The 23,887-nt window shown below is 45.3% G+C and overlaps 1 protein-coding gene across 10 annotated transcripts in view; it reads left to right on the forward strand.

The window, feature by feature from the left end:
• PRICKLE2 (prickle planar cell polarity protein 2) overlaps nucleotides 1-23,887 on the forward strand; it is a 321,790-nt gene extending 297,903 nt beyond the window's left edge. For all 10 annotated transcript variants that reach the window (XM_072785517.1, XM_072785518.1, XM_072785519.1 and 7 more), the window contains one exon: nucleotides 17,783-23,887. In XM_072785517.1, coding sequence (XP_072641618.1) covers nucleotides 17,783-18,657 — 875 coding nt within the window. In that variant the 3' untranslated portion in view covers nucleotides 18,658-23,887. The remainder of the gene's footprint in view (nucleotides 1-17,782) is intronic.

Here is a 23,887-nt window from a genome sequence, read left to right on the forward strand (position 1 = left end):
CAAAACGTACTCTTAGGGGATTCATGAAAATCAAATGAGGTTGGATATGTACAGTTGTTTAGCGGCATGCCTTGTCCACGGTAAATACACAAAAAGGTACCTCTTGTGAAAATCAATGGACCAAAACTTACAAAGGACAGGAATTGGATGCAGAGGTGGGGGAGGAGGTGGACAGTGGTGGTCACAATGGTAGTCTTGGTAGTAAAGCCATTAATGACTAATTGCTATGGATGGGGCTATGCCTAGAGCATTACATCCTTTAGCTCTTTTTGTAAGGTGAGGTCTATTCCTATTCCCTGATGCAACCCTCCACAGAATGCTTCCCTCCCCTCTCCCTGCCTTACATTCCTCTATAGCATTTAGCACTGTTTGCCACTTAACACTTATTTTGTTGATTGTCTCCCTCACCTACTGGGAGGAAGGCTGCTTGAGGGCAGAGACTTGCATCTGGTTTGCCTTTGCCTTGGTTGCCCCAGCAGCTGGGACCACTTGTCTGACACATGGTGGATATTTGTTAATTCTCATACATGGTACGAATTCATGAAATATTTGTTGAACAAATAAGCCTCCATTTTACAGATGGGAAAACAGAGGCTAAGAGAGGTTAAGGGATTTGTCCAAGATCACATAGCGAATGAGAGAGGCAGCCCAAGTCCAGAGCCTTTAACTACCAGGACACAGTTTCTTATACAGCGTTGTATGACTAGCAGTGATGACCACTGGTAAATGTCCTTCTGGCTCATACTTAAAACCAGCTATAGAGGCGGCATGTCCTTTGGGGCTCAGAGCTTTGGAGTAAAGGTGTGGGTAGTGATGGGACAGTTTGAGATATGGAACAACCAGCCCAGATTTCCCATGCCTCCATGTGAACTATGGATATTTTCCCATCGCAAACAGTTCCAATTAACTTAGCACAAGATTTGGGGTAGAATTTGTTGTCTTTGCTGTATCTTGTAGTGTTCTATAAGAGGTAGACTTTGTGCTTAATATCCTTGTCCTGAGCTCCGTTTCGGTCCCAGAAAAAGCATCTTGCCTCTAGCTCTCCTGAGAAGTGGGCCAAGGTGAAAAGGGATGAGCGCCCAACTTTTTCCATGTAATTTTATTGTCTTCTCTAAATTACAAACAAAAATAGTTTTTAAAATATTAGAAGACTAGAGAAATGTAAACAGTTGACACTTGAACAACACAGGGCCAGGGGTACCGAATCCCCGTATAGTTGAAAGTCTGTACATAACTTTTGACTCCTCTAAACTTAACTACTCAAAGCCTCCTGTTGACTGGAAGTCTTACCAATGACACAAATAGTTTAACACATTTTTATATTAAATGTATTGCATACTAGGTTTATGCAATAAAGTAAACTAGAAAAGAGAAAACCTTTACAGCACTACACTGTATCCAAAAAAAAAAAAAAAATCTGTGTATAAGTGGACCCTGCATAGTTGTAACCTGTGTGGTTCAGAGGTCAATTGTACTATTGAAATTGAAATTGCAACCTAATTTGCATCCACCCACCAGTAGGTGACTTTTCCATTAGTATTTGTCTCTGGGCATACACTGACAGCTAAATAATTATGAACAAAAAAAAGTCATCATACCATTTTGCAATTTGTTTTTTTTGTTTTTTTTTGTTTTTTTTTTACTTAACAGTAGACCTTGTTCATCTTTCTCTGTTGGTGTAGATAGTTCTAACTTAAAGGAAGCGACATAGTGTTTCATTGTATGATTGTACCAACGTTCTTTTAACACATCCCCTATTGCTGAACACTTGGGTTTTTTCCAGTTTTTCACTGGTACGATTTGTGTTTCAGGGCAGATTCTTTGTATTTGTGTGCTTGTTCATGTTTTTCCATAGCATACATCCCCAGAAGTGGGACCTCTGGATCAAAGGATATGCCCATTGCAAGTTTCTATAGATGCTGCCAAATTGCCCTCTTCTAGGTAGTGTAAATTTGTACTTTCAATTGAAAGACTGGGTCCTCTGAGCTGGACACTTGGTAAGACCAAATCATGCTTGAAGACGAGGACTATAGAACATGCCCAGTGTGGTCACCTATCTGCTCTGATATTTGGGGGTTTTATGTGCTTGCAGAGCAGAGAACAGCTCTGATGGCCCAAGGGCTGGAGCCAGACCAAGTAAAATCCCTCCCTCTCTACATTCTCCATCAGCCTGATGGGTTTCTCGGGAGCTAGCCATCTGAACAGTTTCCAGAGGAGCTGGGTTGCCATCCACCCTGGCTGGGTTGGCACAGGGACCACACTTAGTGACAGGGGCTGGGGAATTAAGTCATCAGTCTTCACCAGCCAAGATCTGGTGGGAAAGGTAACACAAACTGTCCTGGAAATCCTGCGTCTGAAAGCAGCTCAGGGCTTGGCAGGTTGCAGAATCCTCGCACCTTGCTTGGCACTAGCGAGGCAGAGTTATATAACAGGCGGCTTTTCAGACTCTGAACTCCAAGGTTGCTGGCTAGTGAGGGGGGCTGACCTGTTTATTTATTCACATTCATCTGACTTCAAAGCAGTGGGTTTTTAAATTTGAAATAGGCATCAGAATCAACCAAAACACTTGCTGAAAATTCAATCTTGAGCTCCATTCCCATTAATTCTGATGCAGTAGGTCTGGGACAAGAACCAGGAAACTGCATTTGAACAAGACGCACAGGTGATTCTGAAACAGGTAGTGTCAGGACCACAGTCTATTTTAAAGTGAGCCTTGGCCATTTCATTTTGGCTTTCTGGGGACAAAGCACATGCTAGCGGGTATAATAGGATCCACTCGTGAGCTAGCAATAGGTTTGACATAACAAGCAGTGATGAAATACACAAATCTTGGGTTTAGGTTTCTCCTCTCTTTTCTTTCGGTCAATGGACTACATCCTTAAATGTTCCTTGACTTAGGGAACCTCCTAAGTGTTTTCATTTCAGACAACACTTCAGTATTTCTCTTTGCTCTCTCATTTACCTCCTTGATTGTTTGATCGGGGAATCCACATTCCTTTAGGGATTAGGCTCTTTTCTGGTACCTATATGGTAATCAATGCTGATCCCATAATGGGAGGTATCTGTCTTGGATCATAGAATCAAAATCACAAACTTTCACAGAAATTAATAAAGGGGGTCAAAAAAAATTTTTTTAAATAATAAAGGGGGTCAAAAGGTACAAATGCCCAGTTATAAAATAAGTAAGTCCTGGGGGAGTGCCTGGTTGGCTCATTGATTAAGCATCCAACTCTTGATTTCAGCGCATGTCATGATCTCAAGGTCGTGATACTGAGCTGCATGTTGGGCTCCACACTCCGCTCAGAGTTAGCTTGGAGTTCTCTTCCTCTCCCTCTGCCCCTCCCCCTGCACATGCACTTGCAGGTGCTGTCTCTCTCTCTCTCAAATTTTTTTTTTTTAATTTAAAAAAGTAAGTCCTGGGGATATATTTATGCAACATGGTGACTGTAGTTAATAGTACTATATTCTATATTTGAAAGTTGCTAAGAGAAAGATTTTAAAAATCTCATCACAAGAAAAACCTGAAATTTGATATGGTGATGAACGTTAACTAGACTATTGTGGTGATCACTTTGCAATATATACATATATCAAATCATTGTGTTGAACGCCCAAAACTAATACAACCAATACAAAACTAATACAATGTCAAATATCTCAATAGAAACAAAAGACAAGCCTTTTGAACATCTCAAAAAAAGAAAAAAATCACAGACTCTCAGCTGGGAGAAGGTTGGAGAATCTCTAGTGCAGGTTCAGAAGAGGAGCTGAGGTTCAGAGGGGGGAAATGATTTATTCAGTCTTCCTGGCATGTGCAGCAGAGCCGTGACTAGACTCGAGGCCCTTCCCTATCCAGACCAATTACTTTTTCACCACCCCAGTAAACACAGTTTATAGGAAATGTACAATCCATGGAATTTCACAAAGGAAATGAAAAGTTTGAATAAGGCAAAAGGAGAGTGGCCTGTCTGGTAGGCATGGACCAGGAGGAGGCATGAGGCATGTCTGTGAGTACATAATTGGAAGGGGTGCCAAAAACACAGTAATCAAGATAAGCAGTAGTTTGGGGCATCTGGGTGGCTCAGTCGGTTAAGCATCTGCCTTCAGCTCAGATCATGATGCCTGGGTCCTGGGATGGAACTCCTCATCGGGGTCCCTGCTCTGCAGAGAGTCTGCTTCTCCCTTCTCCCTCTTCCTCTGCCTGCTGCTCCCCCTCCTTATGCTCTCTATCGAATGAATGAATAAAATCTTAAAAAAAAAAAAAAAAAGATAAGCAGTAGTTCATTGTGGTATTTTAAGAATCAAAATTCATGGGGACGCCTGGGTGGCTCAGTGGTTGAGCGTCTGCCTTTGGCTCAGGACATGATCCTGGAGTCCGGGGATCAAGTCCCACATCAGGCTTCCTGCATGGAGCCTGCTTCTCCCTCTGCCTATGTCTCTGCCTCTCTCTCTCTGTGTCTTTCACGAAAAAATAAATAAAATATTTTTTTTAAAAAATCAAAAATCATGCAAAAACCCATGGTTAACAAAACTTAAAAAATCTTCTCTTTTTTTTTTTTTTTTTTTTAGAAATCTGGAACTTCTTTCCAGGGGCTTCAGGAAAGCCTGGATTTTTTTTTTTTTTTAATTTATTTATTTATGATAGTCAGAGAAAGAGAGAGAGGCAGAGACAGAAGCAGGCTCCATGCACCGGGAGCCCGATGTGGGATTCGACCCGGGGCTCCAGGATCGCGCCCTGGGCCAAAGGCAGGCGCCAAACCGTTGCGCCACCCAGGGATCCCCAAAACTTAAAAATTCTTAATAAAGGATCAATTTTACTGATAATCTTCTTTTTGCCTTAACCTTCCATTTCCACTGCCCGTGGCACTGTTCCAGTGACAGGGATAGAAATTGTAAGCAGATATGTTTGGCTTTTAACAGGAAATCAATGTTAAGCCACTGTTTCCCAAAAATGTATCCTTCTGAATGAGGGTGGAGCAAGGTGGGGGAGGGGACCTATTGTCAAAGTATCTTCTTTCTTGTACTTCCTACTGCACTGAAGCCAGTTAAAGGTTTGGAGAAGTGCTTCAGAAATTGCCCAATTTAAGTGCTTACAGAATCCTTTTTCGAATAATCCGGAGAGGACACTTTGGAACAGCTTCCTTAACTCCCAGGCTGGGATATGTGTGCGATTGGCAAGGGAGGAGGAGAGAGATTTGAGTGCTTTGGAGAACTCTGGATTCTCAGCTCCTCCTGGGCTAGCAGCTGCTTCTCCCATCTGCGTGGAGGGTGAGTCTCGCCAAGCCCAAGCTGCCTCAGGAAGCCTGGTGAAGGGCACAGATCGAGAGCAGGAAGGGAAGTTTGCACGGCCAGGTTCAGTGTCTTTCTGCTTTCTAAGAACTCAGTCCTGGCTGTGCTCTGGTCCGATGCAGGGAATTAGGTTGGTGGCAGCTTCATTTATGTCAATGAGTGGAGAAGAAGGGAACAGGGTAGAGCAAGATCATACTTTCTCTCCCTCTTTGTCAGAGTTCTTTGGTTCCCTGGCCAGAGATTTGGGGGCATTACATGCTCAGGAACAGTCCTCTGCTTGGTCTGGGATCCACACCTTCCTGGATGTGTTAGGAGGAACAAGGGAAACCAGGCTTTCTTTCCAAATTCACAATAAAGGATAGGACCCAGGCCACTGCTGTTTCAAGTGGGGCCTGTGGACCACCAACATCAGCATCACCCTGGGGATTTGTTAGAATTTCAGAATCTCGGAGCCAGCCCCAGAGACAGTGGAGCCAAATCATCATTTTAAGAAGATCCCTGGGTGACTTGCATGCCCACTCAAGTTTGAGAAGAAGCTGCCTTTGGAAGTCTGGAGAACTAATTCAGTCCCTGCCTTTGTCACTGATTCCCTACCTCATCCATGACTTTGGGCAAGTTGCTCATCTTTTTTTTCCCCTTTTTTCAGTTCTTCGTCTTCTACCATCCTGCCTTCCCCTCCAGACATGGAGGGAGGCACCAGTGAAGAGTATCTTAAGTGTAAATTAATAATAGAAGTAATAATGATTCCTTGAAAATTTAATTCTTACCCAAGAACTGTATTCTGTAGCTTGAATTTGTAAGAGCTTGATAAAAATCCCGAAACCATGTCTCTTTCTACACATCATTTTGTGTGCATTTATTCATTCATCCACTTTCTATCCCCTCCCTGCCCTTTCAGCTCTTCGTGCCATCCACCCATCCCTTTGAAAGCCACTCCATCTACCTGTGCTTCATTGTATCTTGTCGCCCATCTGTCAGTCCAGGAATTGGCTCCATCACACATGATGTCATGAACTTTTATGCTAAGAACAGCACTTTGTCAACTCCCAGCTATGTGTAAATAGGATCTTGAGAAGCAAAGATCCCAAGCTTAAAAGAGTACTGCCCCTCAAGTCCATAAACCAAACTTCTACCCTATTGTCAAGCTGGCCCACACTGGTGGGAAATGCATGTGCCTAAGAGGGAAGAGAGGCTTGTGGACAGGCAGGTTAAAGTGTGTAAATGTGCCCGGGGATGAGCCCATAGGTGGTGAAGGTCCCCGTGCATTCCAATTTAAAGAGGAAAGAAAGAAATTGAACAAGGCCTAGCATATTAGCTGCCAGTTTGACCCACAGGTACTAGCCTTACCAGTCTAGTACACCAGAAGGGGAGTGTGTGACACATATTCACCGTTCAAACTGTCATGAGTATATCTTTGCCTCTCTTTGTGGTAATTTTTAATAAACATTTGATAGGTGTGTAACAAGCAGAGATGTGCAGGAATCATAAGTTGCAGCTCAATGAATTATGTCACTCCTGGCACCACTTCTCTGGTCAAGCAATAGACCATCACCAGGGCTACAGAAACTCCCCAAAGCCCCTTTCACCCTCCGCCCCTCCCTCATCTCCAAAGCAAGCACTATCCTAAGTTCAAATAGGTTGGATTCGTTTGGGATGGTTTTTAATTTTATATAAGTGGGATCGTACTATTTGTATTCTTTTGTATCTGGCATCTTTCACTTTATGAGATTCATCCATGCTGTTATGAGTAGCGATAATTCATATTTATGCAATAGGAAATTATCCATTGATGAAAAAGATTTTTTGAATTGTGGCCACTGGTTCAAAGCTCAATTGTGAGAGCAGTTCTTTACTTCTCTCTTTGCCTCCTGTCCCACAGATCTCTAGCAGCCCTGTGGCCATCTTCCTTGTACTCTTTCTACTCACAAAAATAAAAGGCAGGAAGTAGTTGTGAAGTGGCTGCCGTGTGACCTTAGGTGCATGATTCCAGCACTCTGTTACCCACCTGAAAACCTTGCATATCAATGCCCAGCAATTTCATATATGACAACATGCAGAAAAATACTTGAAAAGTGACAAATAGGTGAAAGTGAGAATAATCCATCTGATGTCACCGCACCAGCACCACTAAATATTCACTGTCACCCGAATGAGGTGGAGTCCACTCTTACTCCCATTTTACAGGTGAGGGAACTGAGGCACAAAGCCAGCCAGGAGCTTGCCTGAGGACGACACACACTGTGTGCACTGTGTTCCGGTGACACTGCCCTACTGTCACTTCTTAGAGCACTCAAAACTTTCTCTGGTACAGAATGTTCTCATGCCCTCTGCCTGGAATGCTTTCTCTCATTCTTGGTGGGGCTGGCTCCTTCCCATGCTTTAGGTGTTAGGATAATTATCACCCACCAGCGCAGGGTTCTCTGCCAATGCTCAGTCTAGGTAGAGCTAGTCTTTTACTCCCTGTTAGAGTGTTGCGCTTCCTCCCTCCTGTGACTACTGTCTGTAATAGCTGTACATCATGATATGCTGATTGGGTTATCTGTCTTTTGTGTACAGTATAATATCCTTTCGAGGTGTCACCCAAAAGGGCCTGGTTCACAGAGCCTGGCAGTGGCAGGGCTTTGTCTAGAACCTTTAAAGAACCCAAATGGATCTCCAAGTCCCTGGCTGCCCACCCTCTGCCCCTGGAGAGCCATTGAGCTTCTGCCCCATGTCAAGTGTTTCCTAAGCATGGACCCCAGTGTGGGTCTCCTTGTTGACTTGGGTAAATGGATTCTGGAAAGCAGCATGGGGTCAGCAGGAGCCCAGAGCAAACCCTGGCAAACAGTCTTCACCTGGTTTGAATTTTTTATGCATCCTTTCAATTAGCAATAGGCTTTGTGGCTACACAGCCACAATCCCCCACGGAGCTGAATAGGAGTTAAAATTGACCCCACATGTTTCTAAAAATGTTACTTCCTGGTCTGCCCCTTCACTGTGTTTTACACATCGGTCTTTATTGGGGTAACTTTGTTGGGAAGTTAATGAGCAATTCAGCAGATAGAAGGGAAGGGACCTCCAGTCTGAATCGGGGTTTTGATCTTGACCGGCCTCTATTTTGTAACTGTCCTGGGTCTGCACAAAGAGTGGTTTTAGTCCTATTGTGACACTTGTCACTTCCCAACTACTCTGGCTCAAAGACAAGTCTCTGGAATGAATGCTGCTAAAAACCAATGCCTCTGTTGTTGGGGAAACCAGCATTGGTCATGGGCTTCTTTAGAACCAGCTGGTTATAAAGCAGCTGTGCTTTACTGTGGGTCAGTCTCCCCAAGTGGTCAGGGATGGAGAAGTGGCCCTTCCCTGGAGGGGGACCCAGGCAGGCAGCGGGGAGGTGTGAAGTCAGAAGCGTGCGCCTCTCCCCCCCAGCCTGCCTCAGCCTCCCTCTCGGCAGCAGCTGCCTGAAGGAAATTGTTTCTTGCGTCTGCCAGCACTTTTCCTGGAACCACAGGAGCAGATGGCAGACACGTGACTGTAACCACTTATGACCAGCTCGTCACTGGGGACCCACTAGACAGGCTGGTGTCCAGAGTAAGGAAGTAAGAGAGCTGCCTCAGGCCTTGAGATTTCAAAAGCTTCAAATGGGGGAGGAGAATGAGACAGTGAAGGCCTTAGCCACAGGGAACTCTTGAAACCCACTGAGGGAGAGACAGACTGTCAGGAGTGGGTTTGTTAAGGGGAAATTAGAAAACAACTTTGCAATTCCCCGATTTGGGAGACGTTCCACCCCCAACCTTGTGGAAAGCACAAAGCCTTCTCTAGAAAGAGAGGGTGTTGTGTCCACCCCACCCTACCCCCCGCCGCATCTGGTGGTCAGACTCATGTTTGCATTTGGGGTGGAGCAGGATTAACCCAGTTTTGCTGGAAGATCAGGAACCAGAGTCCTTAGGCTATAATCAGAAGCATCCCAATTCCGGGAGATTTGATCTATTCGAGCAGTAGTCCTCAGCTGGGGCAGTTGTACTCCAACAGGACATTTGGCGGTGTCTGGAGACATTGCAAGTTGTCACAACTGGGGTGGTGTGCTACTGGCATCTAGTGAGCCGAGCTGGGATGGTGCTAAACATCCTCCGATGCATACAACAGCTCCCACACAGGAAAAAAAAAAAAAAGATCCTGCCTAAGATGCTAATAGTTGAGAAACCCTGAATCAGTGTCTGAGGGTGTGGGGTTGCCTGGTGTCTAAAGGCCTTTAGTTGCAAAGCAGATTGTCCCTGAAACTCTGTCACAACTCTGGCACAGTGTTCCTCTAACCCTCAAGGGCATGTGAATCACCAGAGGCTCCAGTGCAAATGCAGGTCGGGATTCTGCAAGTCGGGTTAGGATGCCGTTGCCACTGGTCACAGGCCACACTCTTAGTAGCGAGGAATTTTGAGTGTGTCCATAATCTCTCCCTTCCTTTCCTTTTCCCTCTCCTTGTCTTGCCAGCCTCACCCCTCAGCCTTCCCTGTCCTACTCTTTTCAAACATTCTGTGCCCTGTCACTAAGGAACATGTGGTGGTGGTTAAACTCCACTGCCCAGATGACAGCTTCTCTCCAGCTGTTGCCAATTTGAAATTCAGAGTGTTGATGAAATCAATTGACTTAGTTGGAAAGAGGGGATCCCAAGGGATCCGATCAGTCTACCTTCCCCACCCCCGACACACTTGAATCAGCTTGTCCCTCAAAGACTTTTTTTTTTTTTTTCATGCTCTGAGAGACTTAGACTGTGCAGAGTGCACGACTTTGGGGATGCTTAGGCTTGAGACAGCTTCCCAGCACATTCCCGTTCTAAACCAGAGGTTGACAGTTTCTAGAAAGGACCAGATAACAAATATTTTAGGTTTTGTAGGTCATACAGTCTCTGTCACAACTATTTATTCCTGTCATTATAGTGGGAGAGCAGTTCTAGACAATATACAAATGAATAGGTATAGTTGCATTCTAATAAAACTTTATTTACAAAAACAATTAGTAATCTGAATTTGGACCATGGGCTTTAGTTTCCAAATTCCTGTTCCAAACAGTTCCTATTCATATCTCTACTTCAGGGGAAAAAAAATTAAAAAGTCATATAGGGAAAACCTTCCTCCAAGTGAACTAAATCATCAGTGTGAGTTGTAAATGTCTAGAGGTCTAAGGTGAGTAGTTACTCTTTCTTTTACTACACTGAGACGTAAAATGAGAATGCACCATTTAGGTTGGCAGAAACACTACTATGTCTTTCTCTGCCAGATTCTGTGGAGGGGAGAAATAGGACTAGAAAGGCAATAAATAAGGAATGGAAAGATGTAGCAAAAGGGCTGTTGTTACCTTGAAGTCTGCATTGTCGTCTCTCTGGACTCGAGCATGTACTTTCTGTTCTCATAATAGAGAGAGGCAACACCACAAAGATTGTCTTTCTTCCATCAGACCCAGGGCATTCTTTGAGGGTATTGATTTTTCTTGCTGTCATTGGCTTCTCCGAGACCTTCCATTTGCCGTGCAGGGATATTGCTCAGACTGACATGCTGGCATTGCTTACAGCACCCCAGCTGGAGCTTCGTGTTGACAGTTTAACCACAGAGAAGCGTGGACTAAATCCTGCGTGGACCTCCCCTTGTGGGGCAAGGCCTACGGATGTTGTTGGAAACCTACAGCCCCTGGACATTTGTGTAGCTCCTGGCCACACTGATCGCTGAGATAAGGATAAAGGCAGACCATTAGTTTCACAGTCACGGTGTAGCACCTCTCACAAATTCTGCATTATTTGGAGAGGCAAAGACTCTCTTTGTCTATTAGTAAAACAGAGTCCCACTGGAGAAGGAAGGACCTAACATCCATGTCTCATGCAGTCACATGGGATGCTTCAGCCAGGTTCTCCAGAACGCGTTGGGGCACTGTGATCATGCCAGTGCCACATGTGAGGTCAGACTGTATGGGCTTCCCAGAGAATTTAGTTTGCAATCTCCACCTCCCCCACCACACCCTGCTTGCAGGCATGCATGTGCACACATCGTAGCTTGGGCAGCAAGAAAAGTGTCTATTGCAGCAGGAGAGAGTGACATTTAGAGCCCCATTTGGTTGGACTCTATCAATATGCAGTGATATGACACTGAGTTTCATGCTGCCCAAATGGAATAAAGAGTTGAATTTCCTCTGTGTAGAGAAGTAGTCCCCAGCTGCAGTTTGGAGACACAAATTATTTTAAGAGTGGCTCATCTTCAATGAACATTGCCATGTGTCTGGCCTGTGTGGGTCATCTTTCTCGGATTCATTCATTCATTTACTCATTCATTCATAGAAATCACACCTTCAGGCATTTGTTTGCCTTTACAGTTGGCTGGGTATAAAAATCTTGGGACATCCTTCCTTTCATTGGCAGTTTGGGGTCTTGCTTACTACTTTCTTCCAGCATACAGAATACCACAATACCAGGCAGTGAGATGGGGGCTAGCAAACAGGAGTCAGTTCCTGCCCTCTTGGAGGTTCTAGACCAGCCGAGGAGTTGAAGGTGAAATAGAGACAACACAAAGTTATGACAATTGTGATGAGTCTTAATAAGGAAGAGTACATTTCTCCTCATCTAATGTCACTACAACTTCTGAACTCAGATTTGTTTTTTGTTTTTTTTTTAATTTTTATTTATTTATGATAGTCACACACAGAGAGAGAGGCAGAGACACAGGCAGAGGGAGAAGCAGGCTCCATGCCCCGGGAGCCCAACGTGGGATTCGATCCCGGGTCTCCAGGATCGCGCCCTGGGCTGAAGGCAGGCGCTAAACCGCTGCGCCACCCAGGGATCCCTGAACTCAGATTTGTTATACCCATTTTAGAGATGTGCCTCTAGAGGCTCAAAGATTGTCCTAAGTCACCCAGCCAGGAAGTAGCTCTCTGGTTCAACTTACAGGGAAAGAAGGAGGGTTTCTCAAGTTGAGGTGTGATCTGTGATAGTCTTGGGGGCATGGAAGCTGCTAATTTAAACACATCTCCAGAGCTATGATTAATAAACCCAAACACTTTGTGCAGATCGAGGAGCTAATTATAAACCACACGTTCTTCAACTTTAAAATTGGAGAAGCCCCAGATGGTAGACCGTATAACAGAGCACCACAATGAGATTGACATGTGTGACCGTGTGTTTCTGTTCTTGACGGTTGGCATCCCACCCATCCGAATTACCATTGGTAGTTCTTTAAGTCCTGGCCCACTCCAGGTCAGAGGGCAGCTGCTTCTTCCTAGCTGTGGCAGAGTGAGGATTCATTGACCTTAATTCCATAAATACTTACTGAGCACCAGTGGGGCACTCCTATTTCAGGGGGAGTCCAGTGAACAGGGGACATGATCCCTGCTCCCTGGAGACATCCATTCAACTGCAAACATAGGAACTTAAAAAAATTAGTCAGGGTGGGGCCCTTAAAAGTCAAGGCTACAAAGTGACTGGTTGTTGAGGGGGACAACTTGCTACTTTAGAAAGTATAATCAGGACAGGTATCTCTGAAAGAGGTGACATTAATGATCTGCAGAAATCAGCCATACAAGGGGAGAGTTTTCCAAAGAGGGCTGGAATGAGCTTGCAGGTGGGTGTGTAGATGTAGCTAAAACCAAGTAAGCTGGGAAGAGCATCCAGCGGGTGATCTTGGAGAGACCTGAGGGCTTTGAGGTCTGCATAAGGACTCTGGATTTTGCCAATATTGAAATTAACCACAGAGACACCTGTTTAAGGGCAAATACATGATTGTTGCTCATCAGTGGGCAACATTGGCCATTCTGTTCATGTTCTGTGTGCAGGAAGACCCTGGGGAAAAGTCTGAGTTAATCAATAAGAAGGTTTATTAGTGGGATCTCTCGGTGGCTCAGCGGTTTAGTGCCTGCCTTTGGCCCAGAGTGTGATCCTGGGGTCCCGGGATCAAGTCCCGCATCGGGCTCCCTGCATGGAGCCTGCTTCTCCCTCTGCCTCTCTCTCTGTCTCTGTGTGTCTCTCATGAATAAATAAATAAAATATTTAAAAAAGAAGGTTTATTAGTAAGTAAATAAATGTATTAATGATGTCTGCACTGTGCAGGTAGCATTTCCAATTCCACCCACGTATCCCCCAGGGAATAGCCTATGTTTGGGGTAAGTGATAGTGGTCGGTGGTGAGTTGAGCAACGGGCCCCTCCTGTTCTTGAAGAAGCATGTTTCTTTTCTGGGGAGGGCCAAGGTGGTTAGGGTTATCCTAAGATTGCCCAGAACACAGAAGTACAACAAGAGAGGGCAAGATCACCTCCCAGCAGGACAGAAGCTGCCCATCTTCATGCTGACCTCCTCATCGAAAAAAGAATCTGTTCACACATGGGATGTCCTCAGAAATGCTTGACTTAGGGGCTTATAAATGACAGGGTCAGGAAAACGGCTTGTTTGGGAATTTATGGTATTTGCTGGCTTCTTGACGCTGACGCCGATTCCACTCCGGAGCTGGAGGAGAAAGCCGGGAAAGCTCATATGCCCACCTGTATAGTTTTTGCTTCTCCCTGTAATTGGAAGAATCTTTTCCTTCCCTACTGGATGGAGTTCATCCGCTCCGACGACTCATTCATCATCCTTGGTTGCTGTCCTGTCCTCTCCGCCTTCAGGTTGGGGAGGTTCTGGAAGTGATTAGGCTGTTGTAAATCAGCTTTTATGATGTGTGTGTCAGGGATAAGCAGCAGGGAAAACCAGAGTTAAAGCACTCATCCTGCCCTGACAAGTACCCCAGCAATGAAGCTAAAAAATACATATGAAAATATCGTGGTTGGCAGAATGGTTTCTCCATAAGCATATCTGGCATTCAAATCTGGCACTTTAATGACAGCAGCTTTATTTTTACACCATTTTACTGAGGTATGACTTATGTAAGGTAAAGTAAACAAAATATTAAAACTACACCTCACAGAATTTTTCCATGTGTCTCCTTTTATAACCATCATCCAGACCTAGATATAGAACATCTCCAGCATCTTCGAAGTTGGTCTTATGTCCCTTCCCACTGTCCTGATCTCTGCCACCATAGACAGCCTCAGGCTTCTCTTGAGCTTCATGTCAATGGGCTCACATAGCACGTGTGTCTGCCAGCATTTTCTATGACATTCAGCCTTCGGGTATTGCTGGGTATAGTTCATTCCCATCATCACGTGGAATTCCACATCATGGTTTCTTAGCTGTGGCATTACTGACGTCTGGCACTGGATAAGTTTTTGTTGTGGGGACTGCCCTGTGTGTGCATCATGGGGTGTTCAGCAACCTCTCTCTGGCCTCTGCCCACTAGACACCAACAGCATATGCCACCCACCCCCTGCCTCCTGCCTCCCAGCCCCCAGTAATTTCCCCATGCATTGAAAACCAAACCATCGTATATGCATACACTATAATTTTTAGGAAGTTTTTTACTTGGCAATGATTTCAAATCTACTGAAAAGTTGCAAAAATGGAACAAATGATACCCAGAATGTACTTTACCTACCTAGATTTACCTGTGGTTAACAGTTTACCCCTTTCGTTTATTAGTGTATTGTTTGTTCCATCGCATGCGCGCGCGCACACACACACACACACACACACACAGAGACGCAATCTATTTCTGAACCATTTGAGAGGAAGTCACATCCAGCTCTGTACTATCATATCCTTTCATGGGTATTTCCCAAGAGGAAGGATCTTCTCCAACAATTATCATAATTACCACTGTTATCAAAATTACCACAGTAAATTTAGCATAATATGTTTATTAATTGCCCATGTCCCAATTTTTGCCCACAGTTATCCTCTCTAATATTCTCACTAGAGAATAGGTTCCAGTCGGGATCAGGTATTCCATATAGTTGCCATGGTTCCTTAGTGTTCTTCAGCGTAGAGCATTCCCTCAGACTTTTATGATACTGAAAAAGATATATGTTTAGGAATATAGTCCTCTTAAAAAAAAAAGAATTTATTTATTTATTCATGAGAGACACAGGCAGAGGGAGAAGCAGGCTCCCTGCAGGAAGTCCAATGCAGGACTCGATCCCAGAACCCCAGGATCACTACCTGAGCCAAAGGCAGACGCTCAACCACTGAGCCACCCAGATGCCCCTCGTCCCTTTTTTTCTTAATAGAATTTTCCCCATTTGGGAGTTGTTCTAATGTTTCCTTCTGAATCCATTCAGGAAATGTGTTCCTGGCTGGAACACTGCATGAGTGATAGTGTGTCCTTCTAGGACCTATGTCGGGAGGCACACAATGTCCAGTCCCACCTCATCAATGTCGTTAAGTTTGATCTCCTGGTCAAAGTGCTGTCTGATTTCTCCATTGTGTAGCTACTAGGTTTTTCCTTACAGCTAATAAATATGTGAAGAAACACTTAACACCACGCAAATATCCTGTTCCTCCATCAAATTTTACCCCCTGACTTTAGCGTAATTCAATTCTTGCATGAATCAGTCTTTACCTAGAGTGGTTATGAAATGATGGGCTTCCAAATCCAGCACCGCTTCTGTGTGTACTCATTCTGCCCAATATTCTGTGTATAAGAGCCCACTTTTCTCCCCCGTTAATTTATTGATGTTTATCTGCTCTCAGTTTGGACTCATGATTCCCTCTTTTTTTTCAGTGGTTTATAAACCATTACTGTTTAAAATGTTTTGATGCTCGGGTTGCTCTGCTTTAGCTAGTGGGAGACCCTCATTTTTAATTTGTAAGACTTTCTTCCTTTAAAAAAAAAAAGATTTTATTTATTTATTCATGAGAGATGCAGGGAAAGAGGCAGAGGGAGAAGCAGGCTCCCTGCAGGAAGCCCAATGTGGGACTCGATCCCAGGACCCCAGGATCATGACCTGAGCCAAAGGCAGGTGCTTAACCACTGAGCCACCCAGGCATCCCTTTCTTCCTTTTTGACATAGCAAAATATTCCAGGCTTCTATTTTACCTTCACTTCTCCTGTCCTGGAATCAGCCACCTCTCTAGACTCCTAATTCCTTTTAAGAAGGAATGGTAGAAAATACCACAACTTATTTATCCTTTTTCCTATTAATTGATGTCTGAGTGTTTCTAGTTCTAGGCTATTATAAAGAGAGCTTCTCTGAATACCCTTATACTTTTTTGGACCTACAAACTGATTTCTGTTAGGTATATAATCAAGACTAGCAATGGAAAATCACAGAACCTCCACTCTCATTGTACACCCAACAGAAATAATACAGGAGTCCACACACACACACACACACACACACACACACAAAGGACACACATATTCAAAGCAGCTTCATTGATAATTCGTGTGTGTGTGAGGGTGTGTTTAGCTAAAATAGATATTGCTAAGTAGTTTTTCAAACTGTTCGTAACATTGGTTTTGTCAAGGGAGTGGAAGCTGCTGGCTCCAGCAGGTAGGGAAGCATAATCAGTGGCAGGGGTCATAATGGGCCATTGCGACCCAAAGACAGGTTTTCTGCAACCAGCAATGGCAAAACCGCTCATCTTCCAACAGATAATGAGTAAAAATGCTGAGATTTTACCACCTGGGCCATTCTTAAGCTTTTCTTCAGAGTGTGTTGCTTTAGGGTGGGCAAAATGGAAGTTACTTAAGTCAAGAATCTCCTGCTACCTGCAAAACAGTTTTTATTTCAGCTGTGCCAGTGATGACACTTAGGGGCTCCACATCCATTGCTAGAGATCACCCGCTGTTCATGATGTTGTTTTAAAAAGTGCCTGCCCAGAGGAGGAAGGAGAGCCCCAGAGCTCCATTCACATCTTCTAGCTGTTAGGAGCCCCTTTAAAACCCTGGAGCAGTCATTCACTAAACAGCCTGAGAGAGCAAATATCCCTCTGCGTACACCCAGGGAGTCACTTAGTGTACCAGACATTGGAGATGTGGTGCTTAGGGACTGCGGGCACAGGAGGATTTGCTTGGGCATGGCCCAGCCTCTGTAGCTGAAACCCTCCACATCCAAAACATCTGTCCTGCGTACTTACAGTGCATCATCAGATCAAAAAGGTAATTGAAGCACTCTGTAAAGTGAAATTCTAAACAGAGGAAGCATCATGCATAAGATGCACAATGAGTCTTTGGAGGAGTTCGTAGCTAGTAGAAGGTACCTCTGTGGATGCATTTTTTTTTTTTTAAGATTTATTTATTTATGAGAGAGAGAGAGAGAGGCAGAGACACAGGCAGAGGGAGAAGCAGGCTCCATGCAGGGAGCCCAATGTGGGACTCCATCCTGGGACTCCAGGATGGCGCCCTGGGCCAAAGGAAGGTGCTAAACCACTGAGCCACCCAGGGATCCCCCTGTGGATGCATTTTAACCAGGTGCCCTACCCGCTGTGGAGGAGAGAGAGAGAGAGAGAGAGAGAGCCCTGCCCCCGCCCAGGCACGTCCTGAGACAGCCTCTGTGCAGTGTACAAACTGCACAACCGTATGCAGCGATCTCCAACAGGGGGTGGTTCAGATGAACAAGACTGCACGTTTGCGTTAACCTCCGCGGTCCTCTCTTCCCTCTCCCCTCCCCAGGCCTGTCCGCAGACGGCGGCGCCAAGCGCCAGGAGCACCTGTCCCGCTTTTCCATGCCTGACCTCAGCAAAGACTCTGGAATGAACGTCTCGGAGAAGCTGAGCAACATGGGCACGCTGAACTCGTCCATGCAGTTCCGCAGCGCAGAGTCGGTCCGCAGCCTGCTCTCGGCGCAGCAGTACCAGGAGATGGAGGGGAACCTGCACCAGCTGGGCAACCCCATCGGCTACAGAGACCTGCAGGCCCACGGGAGGCTGCACCAGAGCTTTGATTTCGATGGGGGCATGGCGGGCGGCAAGCTGCCCGGGCAGGAGGGCCTGAGGATCCAGCCCCTGAGCGAGCGCACGCGGCGGCGGAGTGTCTCCCGCGACGACGGCCGCCGCCCCCGGCCTCACCGCTCCCGGCGCTCCCGGCGCTCCCGCTCCGACAACGCCCTGCACCTGGCCAGCGAGCGCGAGGCCCTGTCTCGGTTGAAAGAAAGGCCCCCGCTCCGAGCCCGGGAGGACTACGACCAGTTCCTGCGCCAGCGGAGCTTCCAGGAGAGCCTGGGCCAGGGGTCCCGGAGGGACCTGTACGGCCAGTGCCCGAGAACCGTGTCGGACCTGGCCCTGCAGAATGCCTTTGGGGAGCGATGGGGACCCTACTTCACCGAGTACGATTGGTGCTCCACGTGCTCCTCCTCCTCGGAGTCCGACAACGAGGGCTATTTCCTAGGAGAACCCATCCCCCAGCCGGCCCGCCTGCGATATGTCACGAGCGATGAGCTGTTGCACAAATACAGCTCCTACGGCCTCCCCAAGTCCTCCACGTTAGGGGGCAGGGGACAGTTGCACAGCAGGAAAAGACAGAAGAGCAAAAACTGCATCATCTCTTAATAGGATGGGGGTCAGGGGAATGGGGGGAAGATGGGAGCTGAGAATGTACGTGGAGAAACTTGCACTGTTTTAAGTCCTAAAGCGCTTTTGGGGGGGTGGTTGCTGGAGGAGACAGAGGGAAATGCTGGCGGTCGTGGAGGCAAGGTTATATAGACTGACTCAATAGGTAGTCACAGTTCTCGGCATGTTGAATATTATTTGCACATTTCACTTTGGAAACGCTCTAGACTCTGTGGAGGCCAGGGTTGGTCACCTCCTTCCCTTCCCGTAAGTCTGTGTTGAGTCGCCTTTTCGCAAGATGGCAAACTGTTTTCCCCGCTCGCTTATATCCTCTCTGGTTCTCTTACTTTTAGGGCCCCCCCTTTTTTTTCTTTTTCCAGTAAGTAATTTGTTTATTAGCCAGGACCCCAGACTAAGTTATTTACATGTCCATTGTAAATGCAATGTAAATGAGAGTTCTGATAAAATATTTTTGTATTTTGTAATATCAAAGGAATTTCTATATCGTAGGACTCAGTGAAGACTTGCATGCACATCCAGCGTCGTCTTTGAGTAGTACTCACAGGTGGTCCAGGACCGCCTTTTTTTTTTTTTTTTCTTTTTTCTATACAAATTTGTTACATGTCAGTGAGACCTTTTTTCAAAGGAGTTTATTCAATTTGGCTTTTTGTGGCTAAAAAAAAAAAGTATTATTACACCCAAAGCATTTTATGCTCCATTCCATCTTAAGGAGACATCCTTAAGTCTGCTCCCACCCTTGGTAGAATTTCTTCCCTACAAAGTGATAGTAATTTTTTTTTTTAATTGCAAACGTTAACTTTTGCCAATTAGAGAAACCAACCAGTGTCCGTAAAGTCCCGTGAGCAACAATGCTGTCCCCACTAGGAATGTGGAAGTTGCTCACTCTTGATCTGTCCCTTGGGGAAAATGAAAGTGACTGTGAGTGGTACCCGTCGTGTGATGTCAGCATGACGTTGCTTTGAGTGTGGCATTATTTTCTGGTGCTCATGTTTCCTGGATTATATTATCTGCTTTCCTTTACCAAGGCAGACGGAACAGCTGCCTTAGCCTGACAACCGGTTGTCCTCAGTGCAAATGAACTGAAGCTGTAGACATTTAAGGACAGAAGGTTCTGTGGGGCTCTGGGAGTGATGGGGTGTCCTAGGTTGTACGTCATGCGGGGAGAAGGACCGAGGAAATTGGAAAGCGGGAGGCAGGTCAAGCGTAGAGGCTGAAGGGGAAGGTCAGAGCAAAGAAGTACTTCTGGAGATGCAGTAGAGTGGAAGTGACTGCCACCTTGAAGAACGCCCCCCACCCCACCCCAGTGCTTGTGGAAAGAGTCCAGTTTAACACACCCCACAACCAGAGTGTCTGGGTAACCCAGGAAAGGGAGCTGCTCAGGAGATTTCAGGGTAATGACCTTGAAAAATAAATGCTATTCAGAGGGGGATTTCCATGTTGAACTTTGGGGACTGTTGGTCAGACAGAAAATGGGCTCAAAAAAAGTGAGTTTGCTTGAAGAAGACATTTAACGGTTGTGTTGTTTATAGTAAAATAAAACTTCCTACCTTGCTTCAGTTCCGAATGAAGCGCTTGCTTTTTGTTCCATTCTCCTCCTCCCTTTAATGGATTGTGGCAGTAGAAATAATCCATCGGAGGACCCACCTTTAGTGAGATGTACTGTTGATGTAGTACACGGTGTATCTCAGTGGCCATCTGCCATGGTGAGGTGAGCGTGGTCTCTTTTCAGTATAGTAGTTAATATTTTCTAGTATTTTTTTATGGAGAGAATGTGAAAAGTGGCTTTTCAGACACCATCCCAAATGGGTCTGGGGAAAAGAAGGCTGTAAAGGACGTGAAAATGGCACTCCATTCAGGATGTATTAAAATAATTTGCTTTTCAGGTATTAATATGACATTTGTCATTGTCACTGATTTTTTAAAAAAAAGCAATGCAAATGTTGGTTGTGGCTGTTTTCCGCATGCTATCTTCATATCTAAATGCTTCATTAATTATCCAAGCCTCCGGAGAATTAACTCTATTACGTTTGTATAGTAAGTTTGTAAACTGCTTGGCAAAAAACCGATTAAGAAATAATGTGCAACACCATGCTACTGAAGTGGCAGGTTTCTGGTAGAAATCGGGCGAGTCCAATTTGGAGTTTCGAGTTCCTTGATTGATTGAGAATAAAAAAAGGCATTTTGGAAAAAGAAAAGAGAGACAAAAGTAGATCGCTTAACATAGCAAAAAAGCTGAAAATAATGTCTATCCTCTGCGGCCTGGAATCCATTGAAAGAAATTCTCCTGGTAAAAGCTGCTTTCTAACTCCATCCTTTTCAAAAGTTCCTCTTACTTTCCCCAGATGAGGCTTGAGCCACTATCAGCAGAAAGAAGAGGGTGGCCGGAAGTCCACAAGTAGCCACATCCCATGAAGCGATGGGAGGAAGAAGCGATTTCAGAGCTAGCTGCCCAGGGAGCATCCGGCCGCTGAACTGGCCAGAGCTTGAAGCATAGTGAGATGCGAGCCTCAGGGTCGCACCGTCTAGAAACAAGATCACCTCCACGTGTTTCACCGCTGCTTCTCCCCACCCCACGTGCAGCCAGGCACCTTACAGACAATGCCCGTGAGGACGGTCCAATCACCACAAAGCTGATGGGACCTCCCAGTGAAGGCCCTGGAGAGAGCAGGATGTCATTGTTTTAGGAAGTCCAGCTGTTAATGATAGCTTACACCTAGCATCACAGAATCCCGTTCCCTAAAACTCAATGCGTTCTCTTCTGAGGCAAGAGCTTAATTAAGGTCGTTACCTGATTCCTCCGTCATGACCACGAGCTCTTCCTTGTCAAGTTTGGCCTGTGAGTGGGGCTTACACTCACCTCTTCCTGGATCATCATTTCATGTTTGATAGACTGTTCTAGAAAAGCAATCTTTTGCTAGTTTCCTCTCATCTCTAATGCCTTGGGTTTGCTTTTCCTACCTCTCTTCATATTGGTCTTCTAGTCTTTTGGTTAAAACCACGGCTTTGGAGTTCAGTTCATTTCCTCTCGCTGCCCTCAATTCAGTGGCAGCAGAACTGGCTCTTTCCCAGGAAGAAGTAGCCACCGTCCATCTCCTGAAAGGCACTGCCAATTCATACAACCCTTGATACCGGGAACAGGTTTCCTAGCAGTCTGGTGGCATTGAGTGTGGCATTCAGGTAACCCTTCCTTCTGTCATGTAGTTCCGGGATCTCTATCAAGTGTGAAGGTGAGTGGGGTGAGACCATGCTTCCTGGTCCTGTGCAGGTTCAAGGCGGGTGGAATTCCTAGTGTTGCTTGTTTGATGCCTTCTTTCTACATTCACCTTCTCATCTCTCATTCTTCCTTTCTGCCCTCAGCCAGCCCAGGGAACAGGCAATTTTGTATTTGCAATAGGGGATCAGAAGGCAGCTCTTTCTCATCCTCTTGTCCCATTCTGTGGCATGCTTTTGCACTGCAACAAATGATCATTCCTTCTCCTACGGTGGCTTTCCACTTCTTGGGTACCACTCGCCATTGCTGAGTTCAGAAGCAGCCGGTGATGACATGTATGTTGCACATGCTCTGCTATCCCTGATAGCCCGGCAGATAAAACCAATTTGTCACTGTACACCTTCCCAGGGAGCACGGATGCAGCTTCAGAAATCCTTGTGACACTCCCACTGGCTAGGATCAGTCGATCAGAACTGAGGTTATTTGATAACAAATCTCATTTGTGAACTGATTTTTGTCTTTCCATCTTTTGCCATTGGCCCCAAACAGTACACCAACTTTTTAGGAAGCATCGTTCATAAATGACTGTGAGTTCATTTAAGTTATTAAGTGACTGCCCATTCCTTTGTGGATGCTAAAAGTGGAGGCTGACTTCTTTAAGCAAAACAAAGACAAATCTCTGGCCTCCTTTTGCATTCCCGTGTTCTTGGCCAATCATTACAGGCAGCCTTCTGTTCATCCTTTTGCAGAGGTCAAATAAGAGGCCATCTTATTCTTCGTCTAATCCCACCTTCTAACAAGAAATAACACAAATATTTAAATTCCAAGGAGAAGTGCTCTTTGTATGTTTCTGTCTAACAGAAACCAGATGCTAAATGCCTAAGGAGGAGAATCTATCTATGACAAAGGAAAGTGGGAAATAAAACCAGTTATCTGAATATTCCATGCCAGGAGAGTTGCTATTAGCAACCGTTTAGCACCTTCAAGGCTTTGAAATGGGCTCTATGGACAGCCCTCCAGCTGCTGGACTCAGCTAAGCCTCCCCTCCTGATTTTGAAGGCAGTCACAGATTGCCGCCTTTTGAGATACAGCTCTCAAAGCTCAAGGGAAGCAGAAATGAAAACAGCTTTGCCTTGGTCCTATGGGGGCATCAGCAGACACCGGGGCTTGTTTGACCACTTGGAAGTAGTTGTCAAGGGTTAGGACCAAGAAAGGATTGGATTCCTTTTCCATTTTCTCATAATAGTAGCCCAGTCAACACAAGACTGCCATAAACCATGACTCACTATTGGGAGCTATACTCTTTTATAAGCTTACTTCCTGCTGACAAAACTAGCTTTCCCCAAAGGGGAATAAAAAAAAAAGGAGGGAGGAAAGTCAAGTAGTGTAGGAAAACATTTCTGGTGATTTAGATATGATGGATCTGTAGGGTAGAAAAAAAAAATTGTTCTATCCTGAGAGTTTTTGGAGACATCCCTTCACCCTACTGGGCATTTGGCCATTCGTGTTCAATAGGTCACTGACCCATGTTTTAAAAAATTTTTGGAGAGTTTTACCCACTAGTAGGATCTGTTCTCCAGCCTCTCTAGTTGATATTCATGTGTTTCCAGAGAGCATTTTGGTTCTACCATGGACCCTGACTTAACATTCTAAGGTCTATGAGTCTTTCATTTTCCTTAGCAAATTAGGACTTTGGCAGTTTTCCCTCTCCTAAACACATTCTTTCCTGTACAGGATTGCTCTGCCCATCTCCTGCTTTAACTCCAAGTGCATAAACAAAACCTCAGAGGGTCTGAGAAGGTGAGGCAGGCCAGACTCTGTTTTGTGTGTCGAGTGTCAAGCTATTTGTAAAGAAGGTCTGCAATGGGCCTTTGGTGTGGGCTCTGCCAGAGACTGTTGTGAACACTTTGCTTGAGATCCGTGCCCTGTAAAATGGATATGTTTTACTGATGTCTGTAATACATTTGTAAACTTCCAATAAAATTTGAATAAAAGAAA

Source organism: Canis lupus, chromosome 19, assembly GCF_048164855.1.
Source record: "Canis lupus baileyi chromosome 19, mCanLup2.hap1, whole genome shotgun sequence".
NCBI lineage: Eukaryota > Metazoa > Chordata > Mammalia > Carnivora > Canidae > Canis > Canis lupus.